Below are 19,761 nucleotides of genomic sequence, written 5' to 3' on the forward strand. Positions count from 1 at the left end.
TTTTTTCAGGCTCCCCGGGTCGACGTCGATTTGGCTCCGTGGATTTGGACCTGACGGTCTCTTTTGTCGTTTTCAGTTCCCCCCAAGATTACCCCCTTCACGGCGGCTCGTGATCTTCATCTCAAGGAACGCATCACTCTGCCCTGCTCCGTGAGCAGGGGCGACGCGCCCATCTCGATCACCTGGCTGAAAGACGGCCGCGCGCTCGGCCCCTCCGAGCACGTCGTCATCAACAATATGAACCAGTACAATAGCATACTGATGATTGAAAGTTTATCTCTAGATCACAACGGCAACTACTCCTGCGTGGCCCGGAACCTGGCCGCGGAGGTGTCGCACACGCAGCAGCTCGTGGTCCATGGTAATCCCCCTCTAGGCCCCCGCGACCGCCCAAGACACCCTGACAGCCCGGTGCGTGGGAATGCGTGGGGTTCCGTGAGAATGTGGTCGGAGGACCTGCTCCCCCTGCCCCCGGGGAGGACCCTGGAGGCGAGTCCCCCAGGACCCGGTGATTAAGGTCGATCGATGCCTCCCATGACTCGCCCTCGCCATGGGGTCGCCCCGGAGGCGCCCCGGGTCCCGATCTCAGGTTCACCTGGATTTACAGCCAGCATCTCTCCTCGGTAAAAAACAGGATCCCTGTCATGAGAAAAAGAAATCATCGAACCAAAGAGATATCTCGTTCACTTAGAGAATGATTATTTCATTCGAATAAGCTCATATAAATTGTCACAATTCCGAAGGAACGTTGCGTGCAATTTATTTCGATTTTACTCGAGTCGTGTAATTATCCTTTGAATTAACGATACATTTCTTTGATACCATTCAAAGAGATATTTCTTCGGTGAACGTTTCCATTTTTTTTTTTCTCGCTCAGGGCATGGAATTCCGGATTCACCGGAGAACCTGGAGAACCGGACCCCTCGTCCTGATGCACGTTGCCTTCCGAATCTCCTTCCCATCCCGATCCAGGACCTCCGACTGGAAGGTCCTGCCATGGTCGCTCCGGCTGACGAGGGAGTCTCCTGACATTCCGCGTTGAATTTAAATAATAAAATGATTACGAAAGGAGGAAACAATGGTAAAAGAAAATTGGAGGACTCCTGGACCATCCGGAGGGGCCAGAGAAATGCTTGCTTCTAGGACGAACAGGATGTGTGGGGGTTGCGATGCTAGATGTGTCTCTTAATGGGGCGTCAGTGGTCAGTCCTGGCGGGGCCACTCTTCTCCTACGTTGTTACGTTACTGCCTCTACTGTACATACGATTGTCTCTCTCTCTATCTATCTATCTCTCTCTCTCTGACTCTGACTGAGAAGGAAATTTCTATATATATACATACGAGGAACATGACCTTAATTGCGCTGATTTCCAGCAGCCCCCGTATGTGTATATACGTACGTACATATCCATCCATATATATATATATATATCTATTATTGTACATATATATACAATTACCAGCTGGTACGGAGTTTTTTGATGACATCTTTTTCTCGCTCTCACGTATGGTTCTCTCTTCTCTCTTGACCTTTTCCAGTACCCCCTATAATTGAGCCATTTAACTTCCAAGAGGGACTTTCCGAGGGGATGCGGACGCGGACGGTGTGCGGGGTCGCGGCGGGCGACCCACCCTTGACCATTTCCTGGCTCAAAGACGGCCAAAATCCCTTCCCCTTGCCCCCGAAATTGGCCTCCGTCGCCAACATCACCATGTTGGATCCCTACTCGAGCCTGCTCAGTATTTCGAGCCTCGCGGCCGAGCACTCCGGAGACTATACCTGCGTCGCCGCGAACCCCGCCGCCGAAGTCAGGTACACGGCCAAGCTACAGGTAAAAGGTAACTAGATGATCGGCCCCCAAATCCTCCCCCCGAAGCCCACCGAACCACCCCCGGAAGTCTCCCAAAATTCAATTTAAAATCAATCAAACTCGGCCCTCCACCCCTTCCTTCATTTCCCCCTCTCGAATTTACACCCTCCAGGGACGTCAATCTCATCGAGGTCCACCCTGATAACAAATTTTCATTGAACCAGAGATAAATGGTGCCCATGAAATGTCCTCTACAATTGAAAGTACCATAATTTGCCTGAAGAAAAATCTAATCAGTCAGGTGCGACGCGTTTCTTCATGCGACCAGCCACATATTCTTCGCATTAGAAATTTATTTCTATGGTTCAATGAATGTCTTTTGGACAGGATATAAATTACCTGGTTCTTTTTTTTTTTTTTTTTAAGTCGAAGGGGTAGCCGAATTTTCTATAGAGCTCTTATAGAGGTAGATTCTTAGAATGACCCGAGACTTGGTAATTTTAGTTTTCTTTTTTTTTATGCGAGGAATATGTGAGTTTTTAGGCTTGATATTTTTATTACTGATCGAAGGCGAGATTCCGGGGGTCCCATTTTTTTTTTTTTTCGAGTGTACGTCCCGATGATGTTCCTCCTGATTTTCCTTGGACCCGTTCGAGCACCCTCCAGCGACCTCATGCGAAATCATCATCATCATCGACGCGAGATCGCGCTTTCGGCTCGGTTCCCTTGTCGACGTGGTTTGTCATTCCGCTCTCCTTCTTCGGGATATGCGTCGCCTGCAGATTCGCTATCGTGCTCGCATTTAAATAGAAATTTCGTCGCGGGTTCGCTACGAAGGAGGAACTCCTGGATTTCCAAGATGGCGGCCTGCACGCGCGCGACTCCTGAGGAGGAGGCGACCTCGCGATCCCTCTAAGCCTTAATTATCCACGCCCACACCCAACACACAGTGTGTATTACATTTGCGTTGCTTTGGCTCTCTGGGAATGCGTCGGTATCTCGTGGACCCCCCGAGGTTTGCTTGACTTGACCGAACCATAAAGGTAACAGTTGCACCTCTTCCTAATTTCATAGTTAACTCTTCTCATATTCTCTCTTTCTTGACGTTAAGACCTTGTATGTGGGACTTTTTTGGCATGCTCTCTCTTGACTGTTTTCTCATTACCGTGTTATAATATACAATATCTAGATGTTCTTAGCTTCTATCAGTAAGTCTAACGAGCGAGCTGGTCAGCCTCTGGTGGACTTTAGAGGAGACAACTAAAAATCACCATCTTTGCGTCTTCCGAACTTAAGGCGATACGAAAGTCTCATCTGGGGTTTAAATTCGTTTATAAAGGTTTTCTACACGTTGAATGTGCCTAATTAGGCATCTTGTCACGGTGTAGAGACTTGAGCCTTTTTTATTCCCGGGAAGAAAATTCTGAACGATTCGGCATGGCATGAAGAAAAATTAATATCAAATTTCGCGGTTGACGGGACCTTCTTTAGTGGACCTTCAAGTGGTCCAGAGGCTGGCCATCTTCGCGATGCCTGCGCATCTCGCGAGAAGACGCTCCCGGGAATCCCTGGGGAGACGGCATGTCCCGTGCACGTTCAGGCTCGCCATAAGGCTCTTTATCCGCCAGTTTATCTCCGGCTTGGTCTCTGTGTATGTCTCTGGTCTCGATACGACTATTATATAGCGATTTTCCGCTCGTTGCTGGAGCACGGAGGAGGTCGCGTGGGTATCCCCCTTGCTTTCTTCCCTGGAAAAGCGGCGCGTTTTCCGTGGCTGCGCTCTCGCTCGCCTACTCGTGGACATATTTCTCTACAATTATATATATATTTACATTTATACATACGACCCCAGGCTGTATTCGACCACTTCTCTCACTCTGGACCGGAGCTTTCCTCTCTGAACCGTCTAACACGCGGCTAATCGGCGCACCAGACGCACGGCACGCAACGCGTATGCGCATCTCTCGCCCTTGGTTCACGTGCATATGTATATACGTATGGTTGACATTCTGGCATAAATCTGTACTCACATATATATATATATATTTATTATGTATCATACATACGTTATATACCTGTTTGTCTATCTACCGTGCTGCCCACGCGTCCCGCCCGAGCTTCACCGCTAAAATCCGTAGGCTAGTAGATCGTACGTTTCGACCATCCGTATATTATTTTTTTTTTTCATATATATATGCCGATATATATATACACATGCGTATATGACTATATATACATCAGACTAGTCGTTAGATCGCGTCTTTTACCGGCTTCTCCTCGATACTTCCTCGGCGATCAGTATGTCCCTGGAAAGACAGAAATGCGATAAGTGAGATGATCTATTGTCACATATATTGATATCCCCGGTACCCATCCCACGCCTGGCGCGGATTATATATATATGTCTATATATATATACGTTTTCTCGTCTTTCAGATCGTAAGTCGAATATATATATACATATATTTACCTTACTCGCACCTACCGAGAAACTGCGATTGCCGTTTGCAAGACGTTGGGCTCCCTCTCACAGTATCTCGCTTGTGCAGCGTTTTTTTTCACCACTGTAAAGTAGTTTACCCAGTAACCCCCGAATTCTTCATGGACCTCCTCGAGGCGGGTCTACAGTCCCGGAAGATCTGCCCCGAAATGTCAAGAGACATCTTTAGAAATTCAATGATATCCTGAATTTACCTCGAATGCGCTCTCGCTATTTTCTGCCTACTAAGTCTATTTTTTAATTTATATTTTTTTTTTACCAGGGGCTCGTTCCGAGATATTTTTTTTTAGTTCATTTGAGGGTAGGTTCTTCGGGGGAGGGACTTCGATTTTATTTCCCGGGAGCGAAGTGGAGGGAATATTTTTCGATATTGTGAGGGGCGCTCTCGAATCCTTTGGAGGATTATTTTGGAATTAATTCCCCGAGACCAAAGGAAAGGGTAGTTAACCTCGTTCCGGGGTTGATTTTTCCAGGGTCTGGGAGCGAGAGTACATTCGGATTTGTGCTAATCGAGGGAGAAATTGCGAGATCCAATTTGGAGAATGCACGGGAGCGATTTTCCGAAGACACGTCCCGCTTCGATACCAAACTCCACCGCCATCGATCGCGAAACCTCGAACCCTGACCAGCCCCAATCAACCCTTTCGTCTCTCATGTTAAAGTTTGACTGATTGACGTGTATGGTTAAAAGTAATGATGGCAATTTTAATTATAAATCACGCGGTCCTCGCGTTACGAAGCCACGCTGCGCCATCCGCCGATCCATTTGTCAAGTCGCTACGAGTTAGAGACATATCTCGCGGATTTTTTAATTTTTTCTCTGTCTCTCTCTCTCTCTCACTATCTTCCAAGATCGCGACGGGACTTCTTGAAGGAAACGCGATAAGCGAGCAAGAGAACGGCATGGATTCGAGGTGTCCGGCTGTTCCTTGCTAATTCTTTCTCGCTCTGGCTTTCAGTACCACCGAGATGGGTCGTCGAACCTACCGACGTCAGTGTGGAGAGAAACAGACACGTGGCTTTGCATTGTCAAGCCAAAGGTGTGCCTCCACCCACGATCGTCTGGAAGAAGGCCACAGGTCGGTGGAACTCCAATTTCCCCCCCAAGAATATCCAGTCACCCGAAGAAAAATGAAAATGAAAAATGAAAATTAGATATTAAAAATTCTAATGAATGATTTTTTTACAGGCAGTAAATCAGGAGAATACGAGGAGCTGCGCGACAGAGCGCACACGAAGATCCTCAGCAATGGGACCCTCTTGCTTCAGCATGTGAAGGAGGACAGAGAAGGTTTCTATCTCTGTCAGGCCAGCAATGGAATTGGCACTGGGATCGGGAAGGTTGTCCAACTGAAGGTTAACTGTAAGCAACTTGACAAAAAATTAAATTAACCAAAGAAAAAAAAAGAGAGAAGATTTAATGAAATACTCGTACAATGAGGAAAAAAAATTCACGGGACATCGGATGAATTAAGAAATTATTTCTCAGGTTGAATGAAATCTTTTTATCGATGCATGTTGTTATGTATATCATAGGCTTTTTATACGTACCGTTTAATTTGCATTTCTCAGCCTCCCCATATTTCGCCGCCCAGTCTCGTCCCGTTACCGTGAAGAAGGGCGACACCGCCGTTCTCGACTGCGAGGTGCACGGTGATAAGCCAGTGATAGTGACCTGGCTGAAGGGTGGGAACATCGAGCTAAGCCCCTCGACGAACTATCGGTAGGAAAAAAAAAAATAAATAAACTCCATTTTGTCTCATTCATTCAAGATGTTTTACACCTCAGAGTCACGGTGAACCAAGAGGCGACTCCTGATGGCGTGGTAGCACAACTGCACATCTCTTCGGCAGAGGCCTCCGATAGTGGAGCATACTTCTGCGAGGCCAGCAATCTGTACGGCCGAGAACAGCAGCTGGTGCAGTTGCTGGTCCAAGGTTTGCCTCTGGTACCGAGGTACCCGAGGAGATGGATAAAAATAATAGGGATTAATTATTTTTACCAGAGCCGCCGCAGCCGCCGAACTCCCTGGAGACCGCCATGGTGGCGAGTCGCAGCATAAACGTGAAATGGCAGCACAAGTCGCAAGGAACCAGCGAGGTGACGAAGTACATCCTGCAGTACCGAGAAGGAGACGGTACGGAACCCTGGAGATAGATATAACGGAATTTTCCCAAGTGATCGCCTTTGTCGTCCACCTGGTGAACATGGATCTTCCCTGCGTCCTCCAGGTGGCATGTGGCAGCAACAGGAGCTGAGTGGTCCCCCCTTGCAATACGCCGCCCTGATAGACGAGCTGAAGCCGGCAACCAGGTATACCATCAGGGTGATCGCCGAGGGTCCTGCGGGACGATCGGCACCGTCTGCCGAGCTCGTCGTCAGGACCGAACCCCAGAGACCGGCAGGACCTCCCATCAACATCGCAGCCCGAGCTCTGAGCTCGACGGAGATCCTCGTCACCTGGTCTCCACCCATCCCCGAGTTGAGACACGGAGATGTGCAAGGATTCAACGTGGGGTACCGAGAAACCAGGTGAATGTTTCCCCGTAGACGCTGTAAGGCCTCATCTCAGGCAGGATCTTCATGGTGGTCCTTACAGCTCCGGAAATCCGGCCTACAACTTCACCTCGGTCATGGGGGATGGAGAAGAGGGTGGTGGGGAACTTCGCCTCACGGGGTTGCGTGCCTTCACCAGGTACACCCTGGTCGTCCAGGCCTATAACCAGGTGGGCTCGGGACCCATGTCGGAACCGTTGATCACCCAGACCTTGGAGGACGGTAGGTGTACCCTGGTGGACATGGTTACCCTCCCTTGGATAGTGGTCCTATCAAATATACGCCTGAATGAAACGAATTAATCAATTGATATATATATATTTTTTTTTTCTTAATTTTGCGCAGTTCCCAGCGAACCTCCTAAGGACATCAGGTGTGCAGCCTTGTCTTCCCAGTCGCTGCAGGTGTCCTGGCAACCTCCTCCCAGCGCCCACAGTAATGGCCTCATTCAAGGATATAAACTCCACTTCGAACCTGTCCTGGCTGAAGCCTGGCGCGGCACGGACGAAATGGATGTGAGTGTTCTTGAAGAAGAGCCAGATGAAGTTCCCGAAGACAGGATTATATTAACTTCCACATGCTTTGTGTCGAAGGTTCGCAAAACCAGCGCCCTGACGGTCGTCCTGGCTGGTCTGAGAAGGTACACGAATTACAGCATCCAGGTGTTGGCCTTCACCAGGGTTGGGGATGGAGTTCCGACCAGGGTGACGTACTGCCACACCGAGGAGGATGGTGAGGGTCTTAAAGAAATTTTAGGTGGATCGAAGGTGGAAATGTATGTCTACCGAATTCTAATCACTCCTTGCAGTCCCGGGAAGTCCTGCGGATATTAAAGTGGTCGTCAGCTCTCCTCAGGCTCTGCTGATCTCTTGGTTGCCGCCCTTGGAGCCCAATGGAATCATCACAAAGTACAATCTCTACACCAGGCAAGTTAAGGAACTAGTCGAGGGACTTTGTTAGCCCCCTTTCATCCAGGATCTCACCTTATGACGACTCGAAATCCAGGGTCGTCGATGGAAGGGAAGAGCTGAACCACGGGAAAAGGACCCTCCCAGCTACCGACACCTACTTCGAGGCCACCGGTCTTCAGCAACACGTGGAGTACCAATTCTGGGTGACTGTGAGCACTCGTGTTGGGGAAGGTCAGAGTTCTAGGGTGGCAGCGCAGGTTCCTACCAATCGAGTCCCTGCGAAGATCATCTCCTTCGGGGGACACGTTGTTCGGCCTTGGAGAGAATCCGCCACGTTGGAGTGCAAAGCCGTAGGGGAACCCACGAGGGAATGGTTCAAGGACACCGTGGAACAGGTGCGAACGGACCCTAGCAGGAACCTCCAGATCCTGCAGACCGGAGAACTGGTCCTCTCGAGCCTGCAGACTCAGGACGCAGGGAATTACACCTGCCAGGTGGAGAACTCCCAGGGGAACGACCGACTCCACTATACCCTGACGGTGCAGGGTGAGATGCGTTGTTCGGATATGTTCTAAATAGGGTGAAACCCTCGAATGAGATCATTTATAATGCCTTAATGAATGCCTTTAAGACTCAGAAAATTTCTAATCTCTAATCACAGTCCCTCCTAATGCGCCTGTGCTTTACGTGACGAGTTCAACGTCCAGCAGCATCCTGCTGCACTGGAAGCCAGGATACAACGGAGGCGCAGCCTTAACAGGATACACTCTTCATTATCGCAGGACCCACGGGAACCTTGACGAGCTGCAGTTACCCCGTAGAGCGACCAGCCACGAGTTGAAGGTTCACCCTAAAAAAAATAAGTTATTATTTTAATCCATGGACCATGCAATCAACTCTTCCGATACCTCCCAGGGTCTGCTCTGCGGTAACACGTACCACCTGTACCTGACCTCGCACAACAAGATCGGCAGTAGTGCATCCTCTCCGGTGCTATCGGTGCGGACCCAGGGTCAGGCACCTGGAATCCCACCTGCTGCAGCCTTCTTATCCCCTAACTCCACCACCCTGGTCCTCAGGCTCCACGTCTGGCCTGATAACGGCTGCCCCATCCTCTACTTCGTCATTCAGTACCGACCCATCAACGAATTCCACTGGACCCTGGTGTCCAACAGCGTAAAGATGCAGAGGCGATTCGTCGTCACCAACCTGGCACCAAGTTCGGTCTATCAGCTCAAGGTGGAGGCCAACAATGTCGCGGGCAGCAACCAGGCGGAGTTCACTTTCGTCACCCTGACGAAAGACGGTGGTACGTCCTGGAGCGAGGTACCCTGGGGGAAAATCGAATACTTAGGTATTTCTCGTCTAGATCCACCACCACCGGAACTGTCTACCCGGGGGATCTCCGCGGTGATCCCATTTTATGCCGACATCAAGGTCATGCTGCCGGTGATCATGGCCTCGGTGACGCTCCTGGCTGTCGCGGTCACCGTCGCGTTTCGCTGGCGGAACCGTAAGTCTTGCCATTGATTCCACTTTCATTTTGTAATTCATTTTTAACGAATATCGTTAATTGGTCAGAGGCATAATTTTTTTTTCTTTACTCTGTGTCATAATTTTATGTTCGATCCTCTTCCAGGATACGTGGGCGACCGGGTGCAAAGGCCTATGAAGGAGTCTCAGGAGAACCAGCAGAACGCGGAGACGCAGCGCGAGCGGTACTACGCGACCATCCACAAAGTTGCGCTGCAGCAGGCGGCCAGCACGGCAGGGCCCGATAAGATTCCAGGTGATCGTTTGTTCCGATACGAACCAGGTTTGATTCTACACTCAGGTACGGACCACCCCTTGCAGCAGCGTGGTTAAGCGACTTGCGAGCGATCGAGCGGTAGAGGCGTCCAGAAACCGTCGGGTGACCCCACTGGCCAGCTCGCGCGCCGCGCGCGGGTCTCGGCTCGCGCGCAGTTCCACTCCCGGCCGCCTTGCGCAGCCCGGCTGACCTAAGTGGAACTCGCGAGGAGCGGCGCCCGCATCGGCGCCAGGGCTAGCCCCGCTTCGCGCAGGTCCCGCGGAAGAGCCGATGCGACGCGATTTGACAGGGAGGCAATGCCGCTGCTCGGTTACAGAGACGGCGGAGGACATCTCGCCGTACGCTACGTTCCAGCTTTCGGAGGGGGGCGCGGGAAGCCTGGGAGGCCTGGGAGGATTGGGCGGACTGGGAGGCGCGGCAGAGGCCTCTGCGGCCGGGCTGCACACCAACAACACCCTTCTTCACAGCTTCATGTACCACGAGCATGCCATGACGGAAGGCTGCGCGAGCCCTCCCCCAGCGGCGGCGGTTAGTCCTCTATAATAAATTATTAATCCCTTTTTTAATCATTTCATGATCATATTCCTTCGTTCACTCTCTCCCCAATACAATAATGAATCCCTTCCTTCATCATTCGCCAGGCTATATTGAATTTTTCGTAAACTCGCCGACTAATTCTCAAGTGAAACTTATTCTACGGTACGATCGCATGACCGTATTTATTTGTTTAGGTCGACCAACTTTTTTTTTTCTCAGGGTATTAATTACATTTTTTGAGTGCTTTAGAACTTGTCTACCAGACTGTGGGTGGGGAGATAGGATTGTCGAATTTTTCTGGGGCTTTTATACTTGTAGAGTATGAAGAGTGTGTCGTCGCGACGCCGCCAGCAGAGGAAGCAGCAGACCCCGGGCGACGTCGAGAGCGACGAAAGCGAGTCTGACCTGGACCAGCTGACGGGCTCGCGGACGGAGTCTTCCAACCAACTGGACGCCGGCAAACTCAAGCACAGTGAGTCGAGCAATTGGCTCTCCTTCATTTTAGGACAAGGTATATCGATCTTGAATACTTCCAGTTCGCGCCGTCTCGGACCTAATCTACCACGGCATGTCGAGCACCTTGTCGGACATCTTGCCGATGTCCGAGCAGAAGTCGTTGCCCCGAAGAGGACGATCTAGGTAACCATCGCAAACCCGATCTCAAGATCGATTTCATAGGCATCATCTTCATTCGCGAGGCTTTCACGTTAACGAGAACAACTCGTCCCTTGGTCTCGACTCTGCTCAGAAAAATCCTCGCTCTGGTGACGCGCAATCGTTCCTCCCCGAGATCAGCTGATCTATAAAGGAAAAATATTTCGAAATGATCCCCGAGTCAAAAAATCAACGAGGGTCATCCTCGACTGAACCAGAAGATATATATATATTTCATTATGTCGGTTTTCAAGATTCTTAGAGTTTAATTAATCTTGTCAAGGTTTGTCTTTAAGGGGATATTTTAGAGGGAAGGTTGGAAAATTCCGACAGGGAGGATCGATCTAAGCGCGAGCATACGGAGTCGAGTTTGTCTTCATCGTCATCTTCATCTCGAAGGCTCTCATGCAGAAATCTCTGCTCGCGCGGCTGTCTCCTAAGATGGCATGTTCCCAGCAGGAGTTCCTTGCGCACCCTGCTGCCGCCGATCTCGGTGGCAGAGACCGCCTTCGTGGGGGGTCAATCGGGGGTGGTGCCGGCCCCGGGTAGCGGGGATCGACCGGAGCTCAGCGAGGCCGAGTGCGACATCGACTCCCTGAAGAAGCTCAAGCTGGGCCTGAGGAGCTCCCTCTGGTCGAGGCCCAGCACCCAGAACAACCCCTCCTCCGACTACTCCATCGCCGTCTAAAAGGAGGAACCAGGTCCACCCCTGAAGAGGGTCCCCGACCCGCCTCGACCGGAACGGCCCACCTTGAAGAAGCTCATCTCTGGTCCCCTAAACGTGAACTCACTGCCTATTCTGCTGCACAACAGGTTCCTGACCTCGAAGAGGATGCTGCCGGAGGAACGAGGAGGAACCTCGCACAAAGGACCGGGGCACCTCTTCGTTCCTGAAAAAAAAAAAAAAAACGAACGAACACTCCGTCTCTTAAAGACGTCATTTCCCCGGCACTTCGCGTAAATCGCCCCAACCATGATTAGCGCGTTTAATTAATCTCGGATTAAGGAAATAAGCATCGCGAGTGAAAATCATCCCAAGGATGAAATAACCCCAGGTAACCAGAAATCGGTTGATTAGCGCTAATCACTCATTAGGTAGCCCTAAAATATGGGTTCCGACTGGAGCCTCGGTGCGATCGACCCTTACGGGGGGGGATTTCGATCGATCGACATTCAACGAGGTAGATTCAGGTCTTCCCTGTTCAAGGGCCGGACTCTTCAGGGTGCGGCACGTCGAGGGCTGCTCGAAACGCGCGTCGGACTCTGTTGCGCTGTAAAGTTTCTATACGTACGAGTATCATTAACGTTGATTAATTTAGGTCCCAGGACTCGCCGTGTAAATTCTCTACCCCCCATGTACGAGAGTCTCGCCGTTCTCCGATTCGGTATATCCCCTCGCGAGCCCCGCGGTGGTGCGACCGCGACATAACAAAGGAATAAGAGATAAGTGATAACGCCCACCGCTGCCATTTTTTTAGCCGTTTCTACGACACTTTTTCTACGTTTCCTGGAGGGAGAGGATCGAGCCTGCCCCCCACGTCTTCCGATGCGCTGATAAGAGCGAACCCGCGATTTGCGCGACATTTTATACACGAGTATCGTTCGAGCGGGCTCCGATATCATTTACCCGATTAAGAGTAAGTTTCCCCGGGAAAGGAAAAGAGGGGAAAAAAAAAGGAAAGAAATTAGGCGAGCCGATATCCTGGAAAATGCGATCCACTGCCCTCGGCTCGGTGTTCCACTGCCTGTATTCTCCATATCGACGTTTGATAACAGCCTTTCCATTTCATTTCCGACCCTATCCCGTCGCATCACCGCGCCGCGCTATATATATATAGGTATACACGGAAAAAAACGTACGTACAAAGCGCAGTAAACGAGACACACGTTATTCATCTACCTATACATGTATATATACATATACGAGGAGGAAGCACGTCAATCAAACTCGGAGAGTTCGATTAATTTAGATCCTTCGGTAAGCGGGTATGATATCGTTTCGAGTCGTGTTACCAGTCGGAAAGTGGGGCACTTTGCCCCCGTTTTGTACATTTCCTCCCTCCCCCAAACCCACCCACCCACCCCCTGGCTGTTTTCTCCGGCCAAGTGCGATCTTTTCGAGCACGCCTCGGTCGGCGGAAGTGCGTCTACGTGTACTTTTACCTGCTAATTGAGAAAATCAAACTACCCTGTGTGTATAGACGACTTCGAATTTACCGCGCGAATCGCGATTCCTTTTTCCTGGGTCGATCCAGAACTTTTTGCCAAGGGTCGGGAATTTATTTCTTTGGCCACTCGTGTAATTCATGTAATAACGCGTAATGTTGGTCATTCCTCGTTTACATCCTCGCGGATTTCATTTCAAGAATCGTCGGTAATGATAATCGTTTGATAATATTTCGTATATGTGGAACGACTCAGTAAAATTGATATCGCGGATATTATGGATTGTGGAGGACGACATGCTGGGATTACGGAATTACTCGAGACATTCCACGACTTTATTTCTCTCGGATGTATGATGTATAGTACACGACGATGGTGTTCGCGATGCATTGTGTCGGTCGTATAATCGATTAAAAATAAATTGATATCGTGTAAGAACGATTATGCGGTGTTAGCCACGGAGGTCCCCGAGTCGAGATTTTGGCCCTACTTTAAACCTGCATAATATCGCCCTTATTAGCCCTGCCTTATTCTTTAAGCCCTTGAGGTTTAATGGTGAACCTCAATTTTATAGACATTGATTCTTACCCCTTTTTATATCCTCTCGATACCCATTTGAGGCCTAATTAGAGGTTCTAAGTAGGATGAAAATTTCTCGGGCCCTCCCGAGGAGGCTGGGCGGATTATTTAGCCATTCGTCGGCATTTAAATCGAATAAATCGGTATATGGTTAAATATATAAGCGGTCCCAGGAGAGGGGGCGATTAGTACCCCGTCAGCTCGGCGAAGGTGGAGTCCATGTCGTCGCAGATGTACTTGTACTTCTCCTTCTGCTTGAGCAGGTTGTCTGGAAGAGATATCCCAGGGTAATTGCCTCTCCAGGACGATCTTTCGCGAATAAAGTACCTTCTCTCTCGTCCAGCTCCTTCAGGAAAGACCTGACCATTTTTTCAGCCGTCACGGCGCGTCTCTCGGCTTCCTTCAGCTTCACCTTCAGGGTCTTCAACTGCGCCTTGAACTCCTCCACTCTCTGGTTCGCCTGGTTAAATGGAAATATCCCACTTATATTCGTATCATTTTCAATACATTAGATACATTGTTTTGGTAAATTTTCAAGTTTCATGAGTATCTAGGAATTAAATGTTTTTTTTTTTAAATAGCCTGACATAACACTCATTTTAATGTCGCTTTAAATATTTTCTTACCTTCTCTTCGGACACCTCGAGGGATTTTAAGATGTTCCCCACGATGAAGAGCTCGTCCTCCCTCTCGACGATTTTCCTGCGACGTTTCCCAGAACCTCCTTCGATTTCCAGCCCTTTCCTCGAGAGATTAAATCAGAATCCTCAGGTAAAAATATAAATACTTACGCCTCGCTCACTTTAACCCTCTCTTCGGCAGCCTCGAGCTCGTCCTCCACGAAGGCCAGCTTCCGGGAGATTTCATCCGACTTTGCATCGGCGTCTTCCGCGATCAACCTGGCTTCCTTCAGCTGAGCAGTCAGCTGATCCATCCTCTCCTCGTCGAGCTTGCTCCTGTTCTCCAGGACCTTGCAGATCCTGAAGAGACGAAGAGAAATCGTTGGAAATCGCCGAAACATTGTCAATTTTAAGACCGATCGTCACCTATCACCGATCGCTGTTTATCGTATGAAATGGCAAATAATGTAATTCATTAACAAGTGACGTGGACCTTAAAATTATCACGATGATGTGATTTCCAACGACTTCCACTATTTATTAAAAATCTATATTACCTAAATTTAATGAAAACGTTATTTAACAAACCGTTTAGCGTCTTCAGCAGTCTCCAGGGCCTGGGTGAGCTTCGCCTGAGCGCAGAGTCGTCTTTCCTCGGTTTTCTCCAGATTTTGCATGCTCTGCTGCATTTTCCGATTCAGCACGGCCAGCTCCGATTGCGTCTGCCAAGACAGGTGAAAAAGCTCCCAAGTATTGATTTTTCTTTCAGGGAAACTTCTAACGAGACCGATTAATTTTTTTTTTTAAAGGTTTCTAATTTACAGATTTCCACGCACCACCATGAAGACCCTCTCCTTCTGGTCCAGCTCCCAGTTGGACCTTCCCAGCTGGTCCTTGCTCTCGGCCAGGTCCCTCTCCATCTGGGCCAGCTTCTTGGCGAGATCCCTGACCTCGTCTCTCAGCTTCTCCTCTCTTCTATTTGCCTCTCTCACCTGCTGATCGCAGGCGTCCGCCCTGTCCAGGGCGAGGTCCTTCTCCACCTTCAGGGTCTGCAGCCTCTTCTTGATCGCGTTCATGTTGGACTTTCCTCTAACCAGGGTCTCCGTTTAACGCTGCTCCACCGATTGGAAATGAAAAAAATGAGTATCTACGAATTCTTCTCAATTAATATTTAATTTCTTATGAATTTTTCCGGGGGGTACTCTAGAGCGGCTTCGTCGGGCGTGCACCCTCGAAGAAGCGACTCCACCCGGTTACTGTACTCCGTGACCGGGGAGGACTATGCTTTATAGACTCCTAGAAATGCAAAAGGACCATGTCGTCGGTTTCTTTAGTTAGACACGAGCGAATTCCTCGACTTCTTCGGCTGCCGACGCGCTCTCGCTCTCGAAGACTCGCCCTTTGCCGGTAATGGTGATAAGAGGATCCGTCAATGTTAACTGGGACAAACGCCGACGGAGAACTCCGTACTCCATTGCTCCTCCCACGTGAATTCCCCATTCATAATGTCTAACTAATTATTCTATAATTTTTTCTTTTAGATATTCCATAGAGACCCAGACGTTCGCTCTACCTGACAACTCTCAGGGAAGTTTGGGAGATGGGATAGAATTATGCTGATATCAACCAGCTGTCGTGGCCCCATTTATGAATGGGAGTAAGATTATACTTATAGTACTCAGCATGAATTTTTTTTCAATTTTTTTAGACATTTTTCCGGGACTTTTTGGGGTATGCAAAAATCGCTGCAGACGAGATCTTCGCTCAAGTGGCTTTATTGAAAATACAATAACCGGCACAACGTTAAAGGCAACCGATGGCGCGAACACGAGGCGCTCCGAGTACTCCGGACTCCTCTGAAAAAAATAAATACACTCGTCAATACGGACTGTCGCCTCTACGGGGAGGACTGTCAGCGTCAGCGGCGCTCTTTGGCAATGTTCTTGGCAGGCTAAGCGGCGTTACGGTCAAAAGCGGCGTGCATTTTTAGCCCGCTAGTTAGCGACGCAAGCGGTAAGCAGCTCCCGATAGTTAATGCCAAGTGATCGAGCCGAGATTCGGATCTTTTTATAATTATCAGCCCGCGGCGAAGCACTGTCACACTCTCATCGAATGGCGAAGCGAAGCGGAAAGCGTGGAAAGGTCGGAGGGAGGCCTGGAGGTGGTCTAGTATCCCGTCATCTCGGCGAAGGTGTTGTCCAGGTCGTCGCAGATCGCCTTGTACTTCTCCTTCTGCTCCCTCAGCTCGTCTGCGACAAAAGAATAACTTAATTAATAATTATTTCATGGCGTGTAGATGGAAGGAACCTGGGGAGGCGACCCTTGCCTTCCTTCATGTCCACGTCCTTGAGGAGCGCCTTGACGGCCCTCTCGGCGAGGACGGCTCTCTTCTCCGCTGCCTTCAGCTTCACCTTCAGTCCCTTCAGCTGCACCTTGAAGGCGGCCACTCGCGCGTTCGCCTGTTAAAAAGACACGAAAAGGACCCTTTTACAGTCCACTCCGAGAACTCAGCCCGTAGTCAATTAACAACCTTCTCCTCGGACACCTCCAGCGACTTGACGATGTTCTGCACGATGAAGAGCTCGTCCTCGCGCTCCACGATTTTCCTGCGGTTTCGGAAAGACAGAGAATGCCTGGGTCATTTCATTTCTTTCTTTTTTTTTCCCTCCGCCCTATCTAGGATTTACTGACGCCTCGCTAGTCTTCACTCGGTCCTCCGCAGCCTCCAGCTCCTCCTCGACGAACTGCAGCTTCCTGGCGACCTCGTCCGACTTGGAGTCCGCATCCTCGGCGATCAACCTGGCGTCCTTCAGCTCGATCATCAGCTTCTCGGTGCGCTCCTCGTCCAGCCGACTCCTGTCCTCCAGCACCTTGCACATCCTGAAGACAAAGGGAGGAACCATCAATTAATAATAATAATTCAACGTGATAACATCAAGTCTATCGGTGTAGGACTTTGAGTACTGGAGCCTAAGATGAGGGGAATCGATCTTGGCCTCATATAATGAATAAAAAAAATTAATAAAAATACAAAATCAAGAGCAGGTTTTGCCTATATATGCAAGAGCGATTTTCTTGAAAAAAAAAAAAAAAAGTACCTTTTCGCATCGTCGGCAAGCTCGGAAGCACGGGCCAACTTCAGCTGAGCCGATTCTCGCAAGTCTTCTTTCTTGTGCAGGTTCGCCTCGATCTCCTGCACCTTCCTCGTCAGCGTCGTCCTGTCTTGCTCGGCCTAAACGTCAGAAATCATTAGAATCGTAAACTCTGGCCCGCAGAAAAAATCCACATTGTTCTTTTCTAATTCATATATATTTAATATATTCCCCCGCGTGTAGTAAGCATTCTCGCTAATCGATCTATCTCGATTCACCGGTTCCTATATATTATCTAGGTCGGCGGGTTGGCTCGTGGATTTGATTTACGGGGCGGTTTATTTTTAGAGGAGCCAGTGGTCGAGGCTTCTTTTAGGTTGTTCAACTTGAAGTCGGGGATTTAACTCCCAATTAAGGCGATTAAATGGCACTGAACAATCTACCCTCCTCCTCCTCACTTTTAGCGACGGGAATACGTCTTTCAGCCGTTTTAAATTAACAGATAGGATACGTCTTGTCGTCGAGACGTTTTTTTTTTTATATCTTATCTACGGATAATATACGTATTTTGTGTTAAGGGACGCTATAGATGAGGTACGAGTACGGGCCCTAGTATTTAAATAAAGATTCTGAGTACCTTCGAGTACGCTTTCTCGCAAGTCTCCAGGTCGGCGGTCGATTGTTCTAGCTGAGTTTTCGAGACGGAATAATCCCGCTCGAGCTGGGCGAGCTTTTTCTGCAGATCCCTCACCTCGTCGTAGAGCTTATCAGCTCTCAAGTTCTCCTGTTTGGCTTTAGTTTCATTGACCTCGACTTTCTCATTGGCCGCGTCCATCTCCATCTTGAGGGCGGCGATTTTCTTCTTGATGGCCTCCATGGTGTCGAGTCTCCCTTCGTACCGGGTCGGGGATTAAACTGGAGTTTCCTAATCTCCAAGCCGCCCAGGGACCTGCAATACCGACAATCCGAGGTTATCACTTGTCAGGAGCCGCGAGGCAGACAATCGGTCACCGAGACTTTGGCGGGGAGCCGCACTTCTGGAATTTCTTTTTTCTCTCTTTTTTTTTTTTTCATCTCTCCTTCCGCGACACTTCCCCCATCTTTCGTCGGCCTTAATCGACTTTCGCCGAGGGGTAATCGGGTTAAATAAAATAGAAACGATCGGCGCGAAAGAAGCGTCCCGAGCCGCGTCTTAAAATACTCGAGCAATGGCGGCCCGCCGAGGCCTCCTCGCTGCGCCTCGCGCTTCACTTTGGAATAATCCCTTCGAGGCTTTAGACCCTCCCAATGGGGATGTTTTTCGGGGCAAAATGCAGGGAAAATTATGCCGCGTCTTTCTGGCCAGGTTTCCCGGACCCTGGACCTGTCCTAGGAGGGAAATTCCCGATTAAGGCGGATTCGGTTAGGAGGGCACTCACTGTGGAAGAAGCGATGATCAGCGGAGAGAATGCACAACCGGATGCCTTCGGAAGCTAAGCTAAAATAAAACTAATCGGCGGTGCAGGCCTCCCCGAACGTTTCAATCGAATCCAATTCTATAATTGCTTGGCGGGTTTGGCTGTCGTCCCGAATTTCACTTGGCTCTTTACTGGTCAACCCCCGTCACTGCACTGACTCCACTCGAAATGCGATCTCCACCTCCCCATGCTATTTTCGGCGAGAAAAGAATCCCTCGGTCCTGTTTTACGGCGACGTAACAGAATCGAATTGTAAACAGCCCGAGACCAATCACGGGATGACCGTGATTTGCATCCCCAGGGATGCAACTCGCCCGGACCGGAAATGCCGAAGACGCCGCCCGAGTTCCGCTCGAAAACGAGATTTGGGACGTTCCCTGGGAAAGGTCTCTTCCTTGGCATCTACCCCGATTACCTAACATCGGTCCTAATTTCCGAAATTCCCACTTAAACGTTTCTTAATTCGAAACAAATCCCCAAAATACCCTGTCTAAAAAATCGCTCTTCTTTTTTTCTTCAACAATTTTTTGTCACGCCCGGGAAACAGACATATAAATAAATACTCCCTTATATGATTGGCCATAATTTCAAGTGTTTAAAAATATTTCTTAGTTTTATCGAGCACGTTTCAATTTCGGTATAAAAAATACCTCTTCAGATTGCAGGCTTCTCTTAGAAGTTCTTAGGAGTTATTTGAAATTAAGTGAATTTTTTTTTCTTATATGCAGATCGAAAGGTAATGAATTCGTTGCGAAAATATTTATTTGTCTGAGGCGGTGGGGTGAATTTAAAAAAATGACCCAGGGGACGCAGTAGTCATAATAGTTGCGTTATTAGCCCGCCAGTAGTAGAGATGAATTTTAGTCGGACAACGAAAGCGCTCAGTGGAAAAGAGAAGTCAAGAGCAGACTCAGCTCGTGCCGATAATTAATGAGCAGCCATAAATTTCGCGAACGCCTCCCGCTGCCAAATTCCCAGTCATTACACCGTAATTGTCGTGTCATACGAGATGGCTCGACGAGACGCCAAAGAATGTCGCACTTAATCTAACCAAAATGCTGAAACGGC

General features: G+C 49.3%; 3 protein-coding genes across 3 annotated transcripts in view; 1 reads left to right on the forward strand and 2 right to left on the reverse strand.

Moving 5' to 3' along the window:
* The window catches only part of LOC105700443 (Down syndrome cell adhesion molecule-like protein Dscam2), a 65,008-nt gene extending 53,541 nt beyond the window's left edge, over positions 1-11,467 (forward strand). Inside the window, exons 13-32 of the mRNA XM_012426275.1 lie at positions 77-361; positions 5,271-5,390; positions 5,501-5,674; positions 5,884-6,034; positions 6,100-6,248; positions 6,317-6,448; positions 6,543-6,843; positions 6,911-7,089; positions 7,213-7,382; positions 7,461-7,599; positions 7,676-7,793; positions 7,873-8,324; positions 8,440-8,621; positions 8,694-9,087; positions 9,148-9,291; positions 9,418-9,567; positions 9,905-10,116; positions 10,444-10,597; positions 10,662-10,764; positions 11,236-11,467. Coding sequence (XP_012281698.1) covers positions 77-361; positions 5,271-5,390; positions 5,501-5,674; positions 5,884-6,034; positions 6,100-6,248; positions 6,317-6,448; positions 6,543-6,843; positions 6,911-7,089; positions 7,213-7,382; positions 7,461-7,599; positions 7,676-7,793; positions 7,873-8,324; positions 8,440-8,621; positions 8,694-9,087; positions 9,148-9,291; positions 9,418-9,567; positions 9,905-10,116; positions 10,444-10,597; positions 10,662-10,764; positions 11,236-11,467 — 3,941 coding nt within the window. The remainder of the gene's footprint in view (positions 1-76; positions 362-5,270; positions 5,391-5,500; positions 5,675-5,883; positions 6,035-6,099; positions 6,249-6,316; positions 6,449-6,542; positions 6,844-6,910; positions 7,090-7,212; positions 7,383-7,460; positions 7,600-7,675; positions 7,794-7,872; positions 8,325-8,439; positions 8,622-8,693; positions 9,088-9,147; positions 9,292-9,417; positions 9,568-9,904; positions 10,117-10,443; positions 10,598-10,661; positions 10,765-11,235) is intronic.
* A 2,242-nt stretch (positions 11,468-13,709) lies between these two features.
* On the reverse strand, positions 13,710-15,220 carry LOC105700471 (tropomyosin-2). The gene is made up of 6 exons (XM_012426309.1): positions 14,981-15,220; positions 14,733-14,866; positions 14,316-14,504; positions 14,151-14,226; positions 13,852-13,984; positions 13,710-13,792 (listed from the first exon to the last, which is right to left on the reverse strand). The coding sequence occupies exons 1-6, from the start codon at positions 15,218-15,220 to the stop codon at positions 13,710-13,712; spliced, it is 855 nt and encodes a 284-aa protein (XP_012281732.1).
* A 681-nt stretch (positions 15,221-15,901) lies between these two features.
* LOC105700646 (tropomyosin-2) lies at positions 15,902-18,850 on the reverse strand. Its single transcript, XM_012426686.2, has 7 exons — positions 18,655-18,850; positions 17,874-18,185; positions 17,243-17,376; positions 16,836-17,024; positions 16,675-16,750; positions 16,471-16,603; positions 15,902-16,393 (listed from the first exon to the last, which is right to left on the reverse strand). Exons 2-7 carry the CDS (start codon positions 18,111-18,113, stop codon positions 16,311-16,313), a joined length of 855 nt encoding a protein of 284 aa, XP_012282109.1. The 5' UTR covers positions 18,114-18,185; positions 18,655-18,850; the 3' UTR covers positions 15,902-16,310.
* Between the last annotated feature and the right edge of the window lie 911 nt (positions 18,851-19,761).

This window comes from Orussus abietinus, unplaced genomic scaffold, assembly GCF_000612105.2.
Source record: "Orussus abietinus isolate OABI.00-Male unplaced genomic scaffold, Oabi_2.0 scaffold2, whole genome shotgun sequence".
Classification (NCBI taxonomy): domain Eukaryota; kingdom Metazoa; phylum Arthropoda; class Insecta; order Hymenoptera; family Orussidae; genus Orussus; species Orussus abietinus.

Bases quoted from the DNA above. Each gene is read 5' to 3' on its own strand.
- LOC105700471 (XM_012426309.1), bottom strand. From the start codon at position 15,220: ATGAACGCGATCAAGAAGAGGCTGCAGACCCTGAAGGTGGAGAAGGAC. The intron at 14,867-14,980 runs GTGCGTGGAAAT...CTGTCTTGGCAG, and splicing joins AGGAGAGGGTCTTCATGGTG to ACGCAATCGGAGCTGGCCGT. The intron at 13,793-13,851 runs GTACTTTATTCG...TATCTCTTCCAG, and splicing joins GGAGCTGGACGAGAGAGAAG to ACAACCTGCTCAAGCAGAAG.
- LOC105700646 (XM_012426686.2), bottom strand. From the start codon at position 18,113: ATGGAGGCCATCAAGAAGAAAATCGCCGCCCTCAAGATGGAGATGGAC. The intron at 17,025-17,242 runs GTACTTTTTTTT...CTTTGTCTTCAG, and splicing joins CTTGCCGACGATGCGAAAAG to GATGTGCAAGGTGCTGGAGG. The intron at 16,604-16,674 runs GTTGTTAATTGA...TCTTTTTAACAG, and splicing joins TGGAGGTGTCCGAGGAGAAG to GCGAACGCGCGAGTGGCCGC.